This window comes from Balaenoptera musculus, chromosome 7, assembly GCF_009873245.2.
Source record: "Balaenoptera musculus isolate JJ_BM4_2016_0621 chromosome 7, mBalMus1.pri.v3, whole genome shotgun sequence".
Lineage (NCBI taxonomy): Eukaryota > Metazoa > Chordata > Mammalia > Artiodactyla > Balaenopteridae > Balaenoptera > Balaenoptera musculus.
Genome location: NC_045791.1, coordinates 32,096,024 through 32,109,895, shown reverse-complemented (window position 1 = coordinate 32,109,895; position 13,872 = coordinate 32,096,024). Strand labels below are relative to the sequence as shown.

At 35.9% G+C, this 13,872-nt stretch overlaps 1 protein-coding gene across 5 annotated transcripts in view; it reads right to left on the bottom strand.

Annotated features, from left to right (window-relative positions):
* The window catches only part of MBD5 (methyl-CpG binding domain protein 5), a 154,986-nt gene that overhangs the window by 14,494 nt on the left and 126,620 nt on the right, over positions 1-13,872 (bottom strand). For all 5 annotated transcript variants that reach the window (XM_036857401.1, XM_036857404.1, XM_036857402.1 and 2 more), the window contains 2 exons: positions 13,153-13,361; positions 8,635-9,843 (listed from right to left, as the gene is read on the bottom strand). In XM_036857401.1, coding sequence (XP_036713296.1) covers positions 8,635-9,843; positions 13,153-13,361 — 1,418 coding nt within the window. The remainder of the gene's footprint in view (positions 1-8,634; positions 9,844-13,152; positions 13,362-13,872) is intronic.

Below are 13,872 nucleotides of genomic sequence, written 5' to 3'. Positions count from 1 at the left end.
TTATTATGTAGAAGGTACTGTTTTATTATTTAATGCGGTAATAGTGCATACCAGTATGGTTTTGTCATTTTACAGTTGGGACTAAGTGAGTTTAAGCAACATGGCCAGAACTGAAACTCAGATCTGACTCCAAAGCAACCTCTCTCCACCACACCAACTCTAATATACATTGAAATATACATAATATATATAGGTATATATATAAATATATACACACACATATATACACACGTAGGTATATCTGTATATACACATATACTAAAAAAATTAGGTCAAATTATTTTAAATCCAATTATAGTTTTATAGATATTTAGATGATACTTGCTCAAACTTATCTTCAAAAATTTTTTTATGCTTGGATAATTTTCTGGTGATTTTTTGGAACTAATTCTCTACCATGATTTCTTCATTTAAATATGCCTCTAAGGTTCTATGGTATCTCATAATAAATTACATTATTTATAAAGGATTCAATGACCTTGAAAGAGAAAGCAATGATGGTGCTTTCTGAAACTAAATATAAGTAAGACACACATCACTCTGTATTTCTGAGATGACAAGATCATACATTTCCACAAGTAAATGTTTAGTTTATTTGGTTTCACAATTTTAGTATTCTTCTGTATTATGAAATATAATACCTGAAGCGGGTGTGTTTTTTCTGGGGAAATATTCATCTACTTATACAATATTCAAGAAAGTCTTTAAGGATACCTCCCCCCCACCAAAGGTATCAGGGAACAACAAAATAAATTCCATCTCTAGTCAAATAGAAATCATATTTAATGATTTAATGAATACTCCCTCATAAACTACTTAGCTAACTTGTAAATGAAGAAAGTACTGGGAATCAAATACATAAATATAACATTAAAAAGATTAAACACATACATATTTTAAAATAAAACTTACACTGAAGGAGCAAGTAATTTCAGACACTATTTTAATCTGTAATTTCATAATCTTATATTCCTGTATATCCAAAAGGCAGAAGCTCCATAAGTTGATTCCTATCTTGGTGAGAAATTGGGGGAGAACTTTATAATGTATCTTTACCGATAATCTGCCAACATAGTCTCATTCTAACAGTGACGATGCTAACGGTAATGGCTATCATGGTATAACTCTGCACATGTCATTCTAGAATTAGAAAAAGATACCCAGAACTTATATGTATTTATAGTACATATATTACCTTATGTATCAGTATACACATATGTTGAATCCTAAATCCCTTCTTTCATTCATTCAGATTCTTTAGATATAATAATTCTTTGACATAAATAGTCCTGTAGTCTGTTCCGTAGGGTTAGAAACATACCCATAGAGCCAGACATTATTATATGGTGGAAGTTTGAGTTTTCTGAACAACTCTGAAGCTCTGGTTGCTTATTCTGTTCAAAAGGCACGTATTAAACATTTGGTAATTTAATTAAGTTTGATATGGGGTCAGCACAGTAGCATGTAGTGTATCTCAGAAGTAAGTCTATGACAAAAGGAGACACAAACATTTCAGAGAGCCAAAGTGACCCTCTGAAAGCGAGGTATAGTATGTATTAGAAGAACCTGGACCAAAGATCCTAGATCACTTTTGAATAGAGCCAGTTAACTAGAGAAGATGTCAAAATTCCCCCACAGGTTTTAATCCCTGATAACAGGATTAAATCTCTTGGTGATTACTTTGCTGGTACTTAGTGCTGAGGCAAAGCTGTCACACAAGGTCAAAGGATAGAGCAGAGCCACGTCACAGATTTCATAACAGAGATAGAACAGCTGACCTCAATCGCCCCTTTTCATTCTTCACTTCCCATCCCATTTCTACAGTGTCATCAGCTCCTGTTTTTGGGGGAATGGTATCATGCAAAGAGTACGAAGCTTAGAGTTAGGAGACCAGGGTTGGGGCCTGGTTTAACTGCTTGTGACTTGTGCCCTTAGGAATGCCACTTCCCTGAGCTCCAAATGGAAATAATTGTGTGCATCTTTATGGAGAGGATCTAAAAAGATTATAAATAGGAAGGTGCTTTATAATCACCAAAGCAGTCTTTCCCAAAGTGCCACTGGTGGCATGTGAAATTGTTTTAGGTGGAACATGGACAGACCTTTAATCATTTTTAATAGTTATATACCCATATAAATTTATATTAGAAAAATATGAAAACATTATACCTATGATTTCACATATATCTTAGAATAAGACTAGAAGTTATTTTTAAAGTGGCTTGAATAGTGCCTACATAATACGTGCCAAAAATATTTGTTGAATGAATAAATAAATGAGTAAATGAATTTAAAGAAAAATTTTAACTAATAGTACAGGTAACATGTGACTTGAGCTGAAGTCTGAGAAATGCAGTTCTGAAGCAATAAGCAAATAGGAGGCATTTATTAGGTTTGTTGTTATCAAATATTCATTAAATAGTAACTATTTTAATAGTAACTATTTTAATCTTCAAGCTGAAAGTGTCTTGCTAACTTAAGTGCAATATTTCAACAGTTTTGCAAGCATGGGTATTAATGATAAACAAATAATTTGGGGTAAAAAGTTGACTCACCTGTGACAGAAAGGATGAATCTAATTTTCCAACAATAGTACTTTAGGAAAAATCCATAAAGTGAATCACAATTTTTTTCAAAGGGACTAAGCAAATCCACATTATTACAGTTTTAGTCAGTGGCACTATCTGAGGCTTTTTCTTGGCTTCCTTTCCTCTTCAGTTCAGATAGCAGCGTTTTTAAGTACTAGAGAACTATACACTAGGACTAGAGTAAATCTATTCTAAATATGACAATACATTTCATATAGATCCATAAGACATATAGAATTAAATGTTTTGAATAAACTTGTACTTCTAAGGATACACTGTTTAAAAGTCCATATAACAGAAGCATGTATTTGCCTCATACCTGAGGTTTCATTTGCTACTAACCACATGACAACCGTATTGACAAGCTCAAGAACTCTGTGCTTGGTCTCAGTTATCTATGAATGGAGACAGTCCTCCTTTTCCTCTTTAATCTTTCTCAGAAAAAAAAAAAAGTTCATGGTATTCCACAATTTACTAAAGTTTACCTAAGCTTTGTACTCAGTTTAGTCTTTTCCCTAATATTCATATTTTTGGTGTTACCTAGTTTATCATTTTTATTACCTTTCAAATTCTGATCAGGCACTGACTTTGTTTGCCTGGATTTTATCTTGCTTATTCCTTTTCAAAAACTATTTTGCTCCTTTTTCAAAAAGATTCTGTTGCTACAGAGCACTGATTGCCCCAGCCACCCCACCAACCAAAATGCAGCCCAAATATTGTGGATATTGATTGGGTATAGAGAAAATAATTCATTTCCAGAAGTGGTTAAGAAAATATATAAGGCAAAGGGAATACACAAAGAACACTTTCAACAGAGAATGATAGTACCAAAGAATATAAATAGTTAACACTGATAATCAAGCCCAGAAAGAATGTTCTTCAAAGTAACAGTGTTTAAACCTCACAGGAGGGTATACCTCCCAAATTTAGTTCCCAGGCTCAATTTCTTAAGTTACACACCCCCAGAATGCCACTGTAAGCTATCTCTGGTTTTGCTCCATACCATCAAAACGTGAGTGCATGTGATACTGAACTGACGTACAGAAAGTGATTGTCTCAAAAAAAAATTCGGCATGAGTTTTAATAATGATGAGTTCTTTCTGTTTTGAACTACCATTCAGAGAGCTACTTTAATCTCTACCTGTCAAATATAACCATAAGGAAAAAAGTCAAAGTGTGAGTCTAGAGAATGAGCACCCTACCCATTGCTTTTAAAAACGTCTTCATTTAACCAGGTGATGTTGAACCAACATGTAGAACTTTTCTGGGTAATCAGGAGATGTCTCTACCTGTCCAACAACAACAAACATTTCACTGAAAGGAAACATTTTGGTGCCAATATAGAAATAAATTCTTTCCTAAATTTGGCTTGAGTCAGAACACACATCGAATGTAAGAACAATGAAATATGAAGACCAATGGGACAGTGTGCAAAAAGAGTAAAAATAATCTACTCAGAAAAAAATAAGAATTTTATTTTTTTTGATTACTGATAGTCAATCCTTTTAGGCTAGTTAATGTAAGATCAAAGATGGCGGATGATAATTACAAAATATATCTTAGGAAAAAAAGAGCACTTTTTCCTGTTTTAAAATAGTTATTGAAATAAATACATAAAGATAACCATTACCCCCCATAGTTGCACAGGCTTAAAATGTTTGTACATCATAGTGTATAGGTATAACGCCAGTGGAAGCCACTTTCCTTTCCAAGAATTCCTTAATACGGTGCCAAGATCTGGCAGTACATTTCTCCAGCCATGACTCAGCACTGAGGTCTTATTCTTGGCCACTAAATCTGAAACTATAAAGGGTTCATGGTGCAGAGAGAAGCTTGTACCACTTCTTTAGACAAAGTATAAATATCTTCTAGATTGTACTTCGTTACAAACTGATAGTCTAAGGAAAAAATGAATTAGTAAGGAGATACACCACTTCCTGAATGGTGTTATATAAGGCACATAACATCCTTCGGTGCTGTCACATAGTTTCAATATTGGGACAGTATTATATATAGGGGTGATTCAGCGCAACTTTTCACAGACTGTTAAAAATCTCTACTAATTAATATTGTTGAGTGTTTTGGGGGGTAGGAAGGTAGAGGAAGAAAGTCTGAGTTTATAGTGTTTAGAAACACTGAGGAGAGGGGGACTTTCAAGTTCACTCAACAAACTAAGTGCTTTAAAATGCTTCCAAGTAGAACTCCTGCTTAAAATGAACAGCTAATAGGAATTTATAATCAGATATGCCAATTTGTATGCAACGTCCTGAGGTTCATAAAAAATAGTTATAAACTATTTCATTCATTAAATATGTTATTATTATCCTTTCACCCCCAACCTGGTTAGTAAGTCCTTTTTACACAGATAATGCATAGGTAAACAATAATGAAGGTCAAATGACCAAAATTCCATAATGGTAGAATCCAAATTCCTAAGGTTGTTTAATACAGTGCTTGCTTTGGCAGCACATATACATAAGGTTGTTTAATATAGACAACAGAGAGGAGGAGGCTAATTTTTACTGAGCCTCTTTTGTGTACCATCTATTTATGGTAATGCATTTAATTCTTAAACATCATTCTGAGTAGGGATTAATATTCCCACTTGAGCAGTGAGGAGATTTCAGCTCTGGAGATTAATATACCCATTCAGGACCATTTAGGGAACTGGCAGAGGTGCGTTTAAGCTCACACAAGAATGCCCGAAGCCCAGGCCTCTTTTTGCCACACCTGGCTTTCTCTCTAGTTCTCCAAGGACTGTGTTCACACAGTATTTGATATTTAGAAATCATACCTCCTAGAAAGGAATCTCAGAAATTGCAGGACATTTCTAATGCATTATTAGTAATTCTGCTACATTTAACACCCCGCGGAAGATTAAAAATGTCTTTCTAAAATCATAAGCTGACCAAGTCATTTACTATCACGACAAACAGTTGGCTAAAGTATCAGGTTATGGACAACTTGGAGATCTCAGCGCCTGCTCCAATCACAGCCCTGACCTCTCAGTCCAGAGACCACTCATGCAACCTGAAAACATGAGAGGTGCCTGGCTTGCTCTGAACTAGTAACCTGCAATCATGTTCATTAATTATTATTATTTTTTTCTACTTTGCCTGCTTCCAAAAAGGATTTGAAGTGACTTGCTGAGAACAAAGATTGTAACAGAAAACAAATGATAGGTTTGTGAGATGTGAGGGATGGGAGGAGGTAAGATAATAAATCTATTCTAAAACTTGAGTTAACACAGATTTTATCTGGTGGGATCTGACAGGATCTTGGATTAAGTTACATACTTGGGTGGACACAGAAATACTAGTACGAAAACCTGAGAGGCTAAGAAGGTTTTAAATAATCATGTGTAAGAAAACCGTTTAGCAAACCTTTTCTTTCGAGATACTACAGAGACACATACTGGGGGAAATGGTCCCAAGTTCCACATCAGCAAGACGGAATTAATAAGATTTTACTATAATAAACAGTTTATGAAGTCAGTCTCTGTCTTCCCCTCTTGACTTTATTAAAATGTCAGGCAGTATATGGAAGGAAACCTAATACACTGCTTACCTTTCTAAAAGCAGAAGTTTAGCTATAAACGCGGAAGACTTTATCCAATATTGTGAGGACCAAGGAGTTCTATGTAAATAAAATTTACATCATAATTGGTTCACAACTTTAAACCAATTTTACTGTAAAACATGTTTTATAGGAGATCTTTTCAAATAGATCATGCTTTGTCTTACACAGATATTAACCATAGTTTAATCTTTTCTATGTGGACCAGGATGACCAGGACATCAGGCAGAGGACATTTGGCTTGAAGTCAGAGAGATCTGTGTTTGAAATTTCACCTTTCCTGGTATTATAAACTGAGAACAGGGTTTGGCTAGCTGGGCATCATGAAATAAGGTATGAGGAAGCCCTTCCTTTGTTTGGTGAGCTATAGGGGGAAAAAAAGGGTCTGTGAAATAGCACTTTGTTTTTTTATGTGCAAAAGTGAGGTAGGTCCTGAAAAGACCAGAGGTTTTTAAAATGTTAAGTGCCCTAGAGCTTTTAAGGCTGTTATACCTTGCTTTTTAATGACAGATAAATATTTCATGTGTTATCATTAATATTTTATTATAAATTTTCAGTTTTTTACCTCTAAATGTTTGCTTTCAATTACTTTTTCTGATTTACCAGAAGTATTTTTAGTGTATCTTGATATCAAGATTTTGATATCAAAGTTTTGAGAATGCAAAATTACAATGTCAGACAATGGGAGGGGGGATATTTGAATTTACAGAAACAATTTTATGCTCTCTATTAGGAATTCACCTATTGTCTATAATAAAGAAGAATCTGGATTTTTGAAACACTTTTATTTTATAGTGACTGAAAATCAGTTGAGTATTTAAATAAAGTAAAATAAATGTTTCTTGGACTCTTAGATAATGATTTTTTTTTTTAAGTGCATCTCCTTAAACATCAGTGAGGAACTCAGATCTCAGGAGTTTGCTAACACAGACTAAGTGGAAGATTAGGACCACTGTTTAATGTGAAATGTGTTGAAAGTACATGCCTTTATTCTCCTGAGGACATAAAAAGATATTTAGACAAGTCATTTAGGACAGGAAGAATGTTTCCAGGAAAGGGAGGCCATAATCTTTTCCTTAGTTAAGCTTTTTTTGGTAAAATGGCACACAAAAAAGACTTGGTTTCATCTGCAGAGATTATAAAACAGTTTAATGTCTACATCTTGTATGTGTAGCAGTTCCGTTTATATCATAAAAGCCCAGTTTTGCTGTTTCTAATTATATTTTGAATAAACTGTCAAAAATATTTAGGTTTATCAACCTAAAGAATGATTGTCTGGTCTCAGAGAGATTAGAGAATAAAATGTTTTGTGAATAGGAGTATGGAATTCATTTTCTTATCAAAGGTAGAAACATTATGCCCAGAGTGTATCCTGACAAGTATATATTAGGCATTATAAGCAATGGGTTTAAGGACCTCCCGGTCATTTGGAGAAAGACAATCCTTTTACTGTGCTGGCAAGAATGCTTTTGGTTTCCTTTGCCATGAAACCTAAATGCCAGTGGAGGTTTGAGCAGAGTTGAAAGAGCTTTATACAATATACTCTTTAAGAGAATAATATATACCTGTAAGAGGAATTTTTATTTCCTAAGGAGATGAAAAATTACATGTTTCTTTATCATATGTGGGGAATGTACATTATTATCTCCTCCTGCTCGGATATAAATTTTTTCTAAATGTACATTATTATCTCCTCCTGCTCGGATATAAATTTTTTCTATCTACTTTAAACATTCTGCATATTTCTTGCCTAGTGAGTCAATTCTACCAATTGTGAGGGGGGAAAAGAAGCTCAGAAGACCCCTACTAATTTCTTCTAAATTGAATGGTAGTTTCATGGAGAAGTTTTCATTTAATTTATGTGATCAGATTGTGTTAAGTAGAACCAGACTACGGGGTTAAACATTTCCATATGTTATAAAGACCCAGAACGTTTCCTGAAAGGAGACTCCATTCTGAACTCAGATGTTACCTGCTGCTTCCAGAAATGGCTGCAACTCCACCCCAATTTTACCCTCTCGCCAGCTCTATGTGTCACATGTCAGCATATGGGAGAGATGCAGTCCCCTGGCACTTCCTGCTGCCTGGGAGGACCCCTACCTCTGCCACACTGCTGGTTTCCAACAACCACCATATTTTTTTTTTCTCCCATCATTGCCAGTTGCCTTCATTCTCTGTGTATGAATGAAGAATTAGGTACATGCAAGGAAGGAAGGCAAAGTTAACAAAATTCTGGAAATCTAGTTCCTGGGTTAGAGCCACCCTGAGCCCTAGTGGGATCTACAAATGCTTCACAACTCACCCCTTGACGATACGACATTTTGGTGACTACAACCATCCCCTCTTCATTTTATGCTCCAGAAGTTTCTGAGACCTCAATGAGTCATGAAGAATCCAAAGTGATGATAACAAAAAATAATAATTGATATCTGAACAAAGGTTAGTATTTGACAATGGATAAAGATTGGTATACCTTCCCTTCCTCGGGGCTTTGTTGACAAGAACTGTGAACGTCGTCTTCTCTTGCTAATTTTCCAGGCCAGGAAGTCAGTCCTTTGATTTGGCCCCAGACCAAGTCGCCAACGTTGAACGTCCTTGGCCTATAATGTATCAATTCATTTGAAGAAGGGGAGTCTGGATTCCTTAGGTCATCTTCACTACTAATGCTTTTAGCGTCTGAAGGGCTAGGTACACACCCGTTCATGCTTTTGGCATTAAAGTCTCCATTGTAATGGATGTAGTCTTTGACCAGAGAACTTTCCAAACTATTTGAGGAGCTTGGAGATTGCTCCTCTAGGACCAGGTCTTGCTTTGTGGTGCTCAGCAGCTCTCCAAAGCCCCGACTCTGTCGAGGTCTGTTCCCATTGATGTGTGTACATCTTTCCACAGTGTTCTCTAGTCTCTCCTTAAAACTCATCATAGTTCTTTTGTAGTTATTATACCTGAAATTTTCCTCCAGAATTTTATCCCCTTGACAGTTTCTTGGTGGTAACAGTATTGGGTGCTGTTCCCCAGGCAGAAATGGCAGTGTAGAGACATTGTTGGGTCTTTCGTGACAAGGACTATTGTGGATATGGCCTGGATGATCTAAAAATTCCTCACACTTCCACCTGTTTCGCTCCCCTCCAGGGCTTTGCTCCCCATCCCACTGTTTTTTAGATGTGTGGCAACTTGCCGACTTGAAATATTCAAACCCATCTCCTTCGTTTGAGTTTTTCCCATGGTCCAGATTGCTGGGCAGCCGAGCCCCTCTTACACTTCTCAGCCTACCATCATGATCAACACTGCCCATGTTTCGTCCATGAATGACCGCACTGACAGCACTGGGGAGACTTAATGGGTCACCAATTGAAGCAGTGAAGGCACTCATGGCACTCAGAGCTGGAATGGGGCTGATCTGAGTTGTACTGTTGACTGCAGTGGTGATGACAACCTGCATTCCTTTGCTGGCTGCATCAACAACTGCTTTGTAAATAGCATCTATGGAAGCATCACCTTGGCCACCCACAACGAGGCCATCCTTCACCTGTTGACCAAGAGATGGGTCAATCCGCGATTGCAACTCACAAGATGTATCTTGGAAAGGTGGAAGTGTAGTGTTTGGATTTTCGGGAAGTGCTGTGAGCCCCGGCTGAGTGCTTATTCTTTTGTTTAGGAGAGCTGCATCTTCCTGCATTCTCACCTTAAAGAAATAGACAGGAAGCAGTGAGAGAGAGAGAAAAAAATATTCAAGTCCTTAAAGAGAAAGACCATAATTTTAAGATTTACCAGAAGACAAACAAATATAACAAGGAAGGCAATATAAAGAAAGAACAAGACTCAAAAATGAAATTAAAAGTCACTCTGTATAGAAAGGCTTATGTCTTGATTATATTTGGGTACTGTTTCTTTGATTGAAACATGTAACAGATTTTTTTTAAAAAAATCATCATTACTAAACACTCTCTAGGAAAATTAAAGTTGAGGTGGTTGGATACAAAATGTTTCCAGGTGATGACTCCATGTTTTTAGTGTCATTACAGGTTTTGCAACTTGGAATTCAAAGAGAGAAACAAGTCTGTCACCAGCACTGCTCAAATTAAAAAGGAAAGCAGATTTAAAAATGATTTCTAACTCACTGATATTTCTACTGATGTAAGTGCAATACAATATAAGATAAAACAAAACAAAAAACATATATCCCTTTCTTAACAATAAACTAGTTCTGATATGACACTAAATTTTTGAAGTCTTTAAATAGGGTAGTAATGCCTACTCTTGAACCTTACCAGGTCACTGCCTGAGGGACACCCCCATGCTGCCAACAGTGACAATGGCTCACTACAGAGGTGATGCTTAATTGGGAAGAAGTGAAGGGAGGAAATGCCCGCCAGGGAAGAATATCAATACTCAGGACAGGAATGATGAGTGCAATTTGAAAAAGTCCACAGGTTATTCTAATTTCACCAACCTCAGCTAAGAATTGCTGCTATAGACCCTTGATACTTTGGATTTTTTCCCCCACAGTGATCACTCCCTTCTTGTCTTTATATCCTTTCCTACTAAACCAGAACCTGGGATCTATCAGCACATAACTACTCTCATGCCATTCTCCCCTTGTCTACACCTATCAGATAAAATCCCAATCTTGGATCAATTTAACTCCCTACCTTATATATCTATATGTACAGTGAGGATGCTGAGTATCTATCCACAGGAACTTATGGCTTCCAACCACAGCTGGGGGCTTATGTTCCCATCAATCCTATGATTCTCTGGTTAGGTATCACTCCCTCTCACAACTATTCAGATATTTATCCACTTCCTCAAGCCAGCTGCTATACTATATCCCACACTATTCTTAGTAAATGACCTTACTTAGAGATAATGAAGTTCACAGGTTAAGAATTCTCATAATTCTTATACTCTGCTATTCCCTGCCTTCTGGCAGCACACACTTCGCTGCAATATATGTGTCCCTGATCCTGTCCTGCTTCCCAGTGTAAGAGGAGCCCCTTCTACTCTCCGAGAGTCGCCCTCCATTCATGCTCTGGATCCCAAGCCTCTCCTCAGAGATCTTGCCTTATCTGTTACCCCTTCTCTTCTTTATGTTCAATCTCTTCCACTTTTTTTTTTGTCTCTTTCCTTTAGCGTTCAATATGTGCGTGGCTTCCATATTTTAAAAGTTTGCATTCAACCTACGCCCGCCTTGGGGCACTACCTTGTTTCTCGTATGTTCTTCATAGTTAAGTTTTTGAAAGTTTTTGAAAGAGTAATCCATATTCTTTCTTTTTTCATCCTTACATTCATTGCAGTCTGGTTCCTGCTCCCACAACTCCACCAAAACTGCATTCCACCAAGTCACTGGTGATGCTCTAACTGCTAAATCTAATGGAGTCCCTTCAGGCTTTATCTACCTATTTACTCAATGACATGGTTGAGCACATCCTCTTTCCTTCTAAATTCTTTTATTATATAAGACATATATGAACATTTTCTCATTGTCAAAAAAGAGAAAAGCTTTCATCACTTCCCCACCCAAATCTGTACTTTTGCATGCCACTCTGATGCCATTTCTTTCTCAGAAGTAATCAATGTTCGAGTGCATCCTTGCAGACTTGTTTTTAATACCTTAAGGTGTGTAGGTGTATATCTAGTTTCCCTTCTTTCTTCCATTCCTTCCTTTCTTCCTGCCTTATTTCTTTCTTTCACATAAATGGTATTGTATTTTAGTATTGTTCTATAATACTACAGTATTGGAGCTCTGTAATCTTGTGGATCTTCCATATCAGATTATATAAATCTACCTAATCTTGTAAACTACTAGATAGATGGATATAGCATAACATATTTTACTATTTCCCTCCTGATGGTTGCTTAAGTGGTTTCTAATTTTTGATGCCACAAATCAAGTTGTAATGAACGTTCTAGACCGTGCCCTTTTGTTCACATTTGAAGATTTCTCTAAAATAGATACATAAAAGTTGAACTTCTGGGTCAAAGAAGGTGTGTGTATATATGTGTATATATGTATATGTATATATATATATATATATATATATATATTTCTTTTTTTAAAATGCTGAACTATCAAATTACCCTCCAAAAGGACTATATCAGCATACAATCAGATCAACAATATATCTGAAAGAATCCATTTTCCCATGCCTCTGTCAGCAAGGGATATCATCAATCTGATGAACATAGTAATGTTGTAATTTATATAACTCTGATTATTCTTTTCATGTTTATTACTAATTATTATTTAATTTTCTCTGAATTGTCTGTTCATTTCTATTGCTCATTTTTCTAATCAATTATCTTTTTTCTTCCTAATTTGTAGGGGCTTTAAAAATATTATGAATGGCAATTATTTGCTATTATTATGCAAGTATTTTCTGCCAGGTTGCCACCTGTCTTCAACTTTGTTTAGAATACCTTTGGTCATACAGATTTTAAAGTTTTATGTATTCAACTCTGTTACCTCTTTTCTTTTTGACTTCTTGGTTTTGTGTCTTGCTGAAAGAGCCTTCTCTACCCCAAGATTATTTTAAAATCTTCTATATTTTTTTCATGTATTTATTTAGTGTTACTCTTTCCATCCAGCTCCTTAATCTACCACGAATTTATTCAGTTTGTAGAACTAAAAGAAGACCATGTGGCTGAAGCCCGGGAGAGAGTGGTGAGAGCTGGGGCTGGAGAGTGAGGCAGGGTAAGCATGTTAAGGATGTGGATTTTAATCAGGGGAGCAATGGGAAACCACAAAAGGGCTTAACAGGGTAACATGATCAGTTTTAACTAACAGCTCCAAAAGGACCAGTGAGATGCTTCAGACAAAATAAAATGCTTCACACAAAAAACTGGAATGTTTAACAATATTCATTATTGAGAAATAATAGTAAGTAAAGGTGAAAAGGTACATAACCACCTTCTTTCGTCTCTTCCCCCCCAATTAAGTAAAACAAGTAATAAATATTGTTTTCTACTAAAGTAACCCAGGGAAGGAGAGTACCTGAAAGTTCTGAAACAGACAAGCCATGGGGTTATTGTTAGCTGGACAAGGAATTGTGGACTGTCCTTGAAAAGCCTGGAGATTCTGGTACCCCTGAAGAAGCTGCTGTTGTTGCTGATTTGGAGGAAACATCTGATTGTTGTTTAACAGCGACTGTAGATGAGTCAGTTGATGGTTATTCAAAGTACTGTTTATTGAGGACATGTCACCTATAGTTTGAAAAACATAAAATATAAGTCAATGTGATTCTTTGGAGGTCCTATGCCTATCTTTGTTGAGGATTCCTAAAACAAAAACTAAAAACTAGACTTAACATGGTAATTCTTTTTTCTTTTTCTCCTCAAAGTCTTACTAAGTGGTAAGGAAAGAGTAGTTTTATTATTTAATTTCATCTTTCATAATTAGTGTTTTGATTTTGTATCATGGAGAGACGAGTTAAGTCTTTTGTCTATCCACTAGCCAATCCTTATATATTGATTTTCAGTGTTATAGAATTCCTTGAAACCATTTTTGTTAGAGCAACTACAATTAAAAGTTAAAATTAGTCCTAACTGCTTTAGCAAGCATAAGTATTTGACAAGATAGTTAAAACAAGTGGGTCTCATCAGGCCTGTTTACAGAATTTAGTTCTCAAGCCACAGTCATCAATAAATACCATCAAATAAAATCAGATTTGGTCTAGAAATACATATTTTGTTTTTGTTTTGTTTTAATATGTAT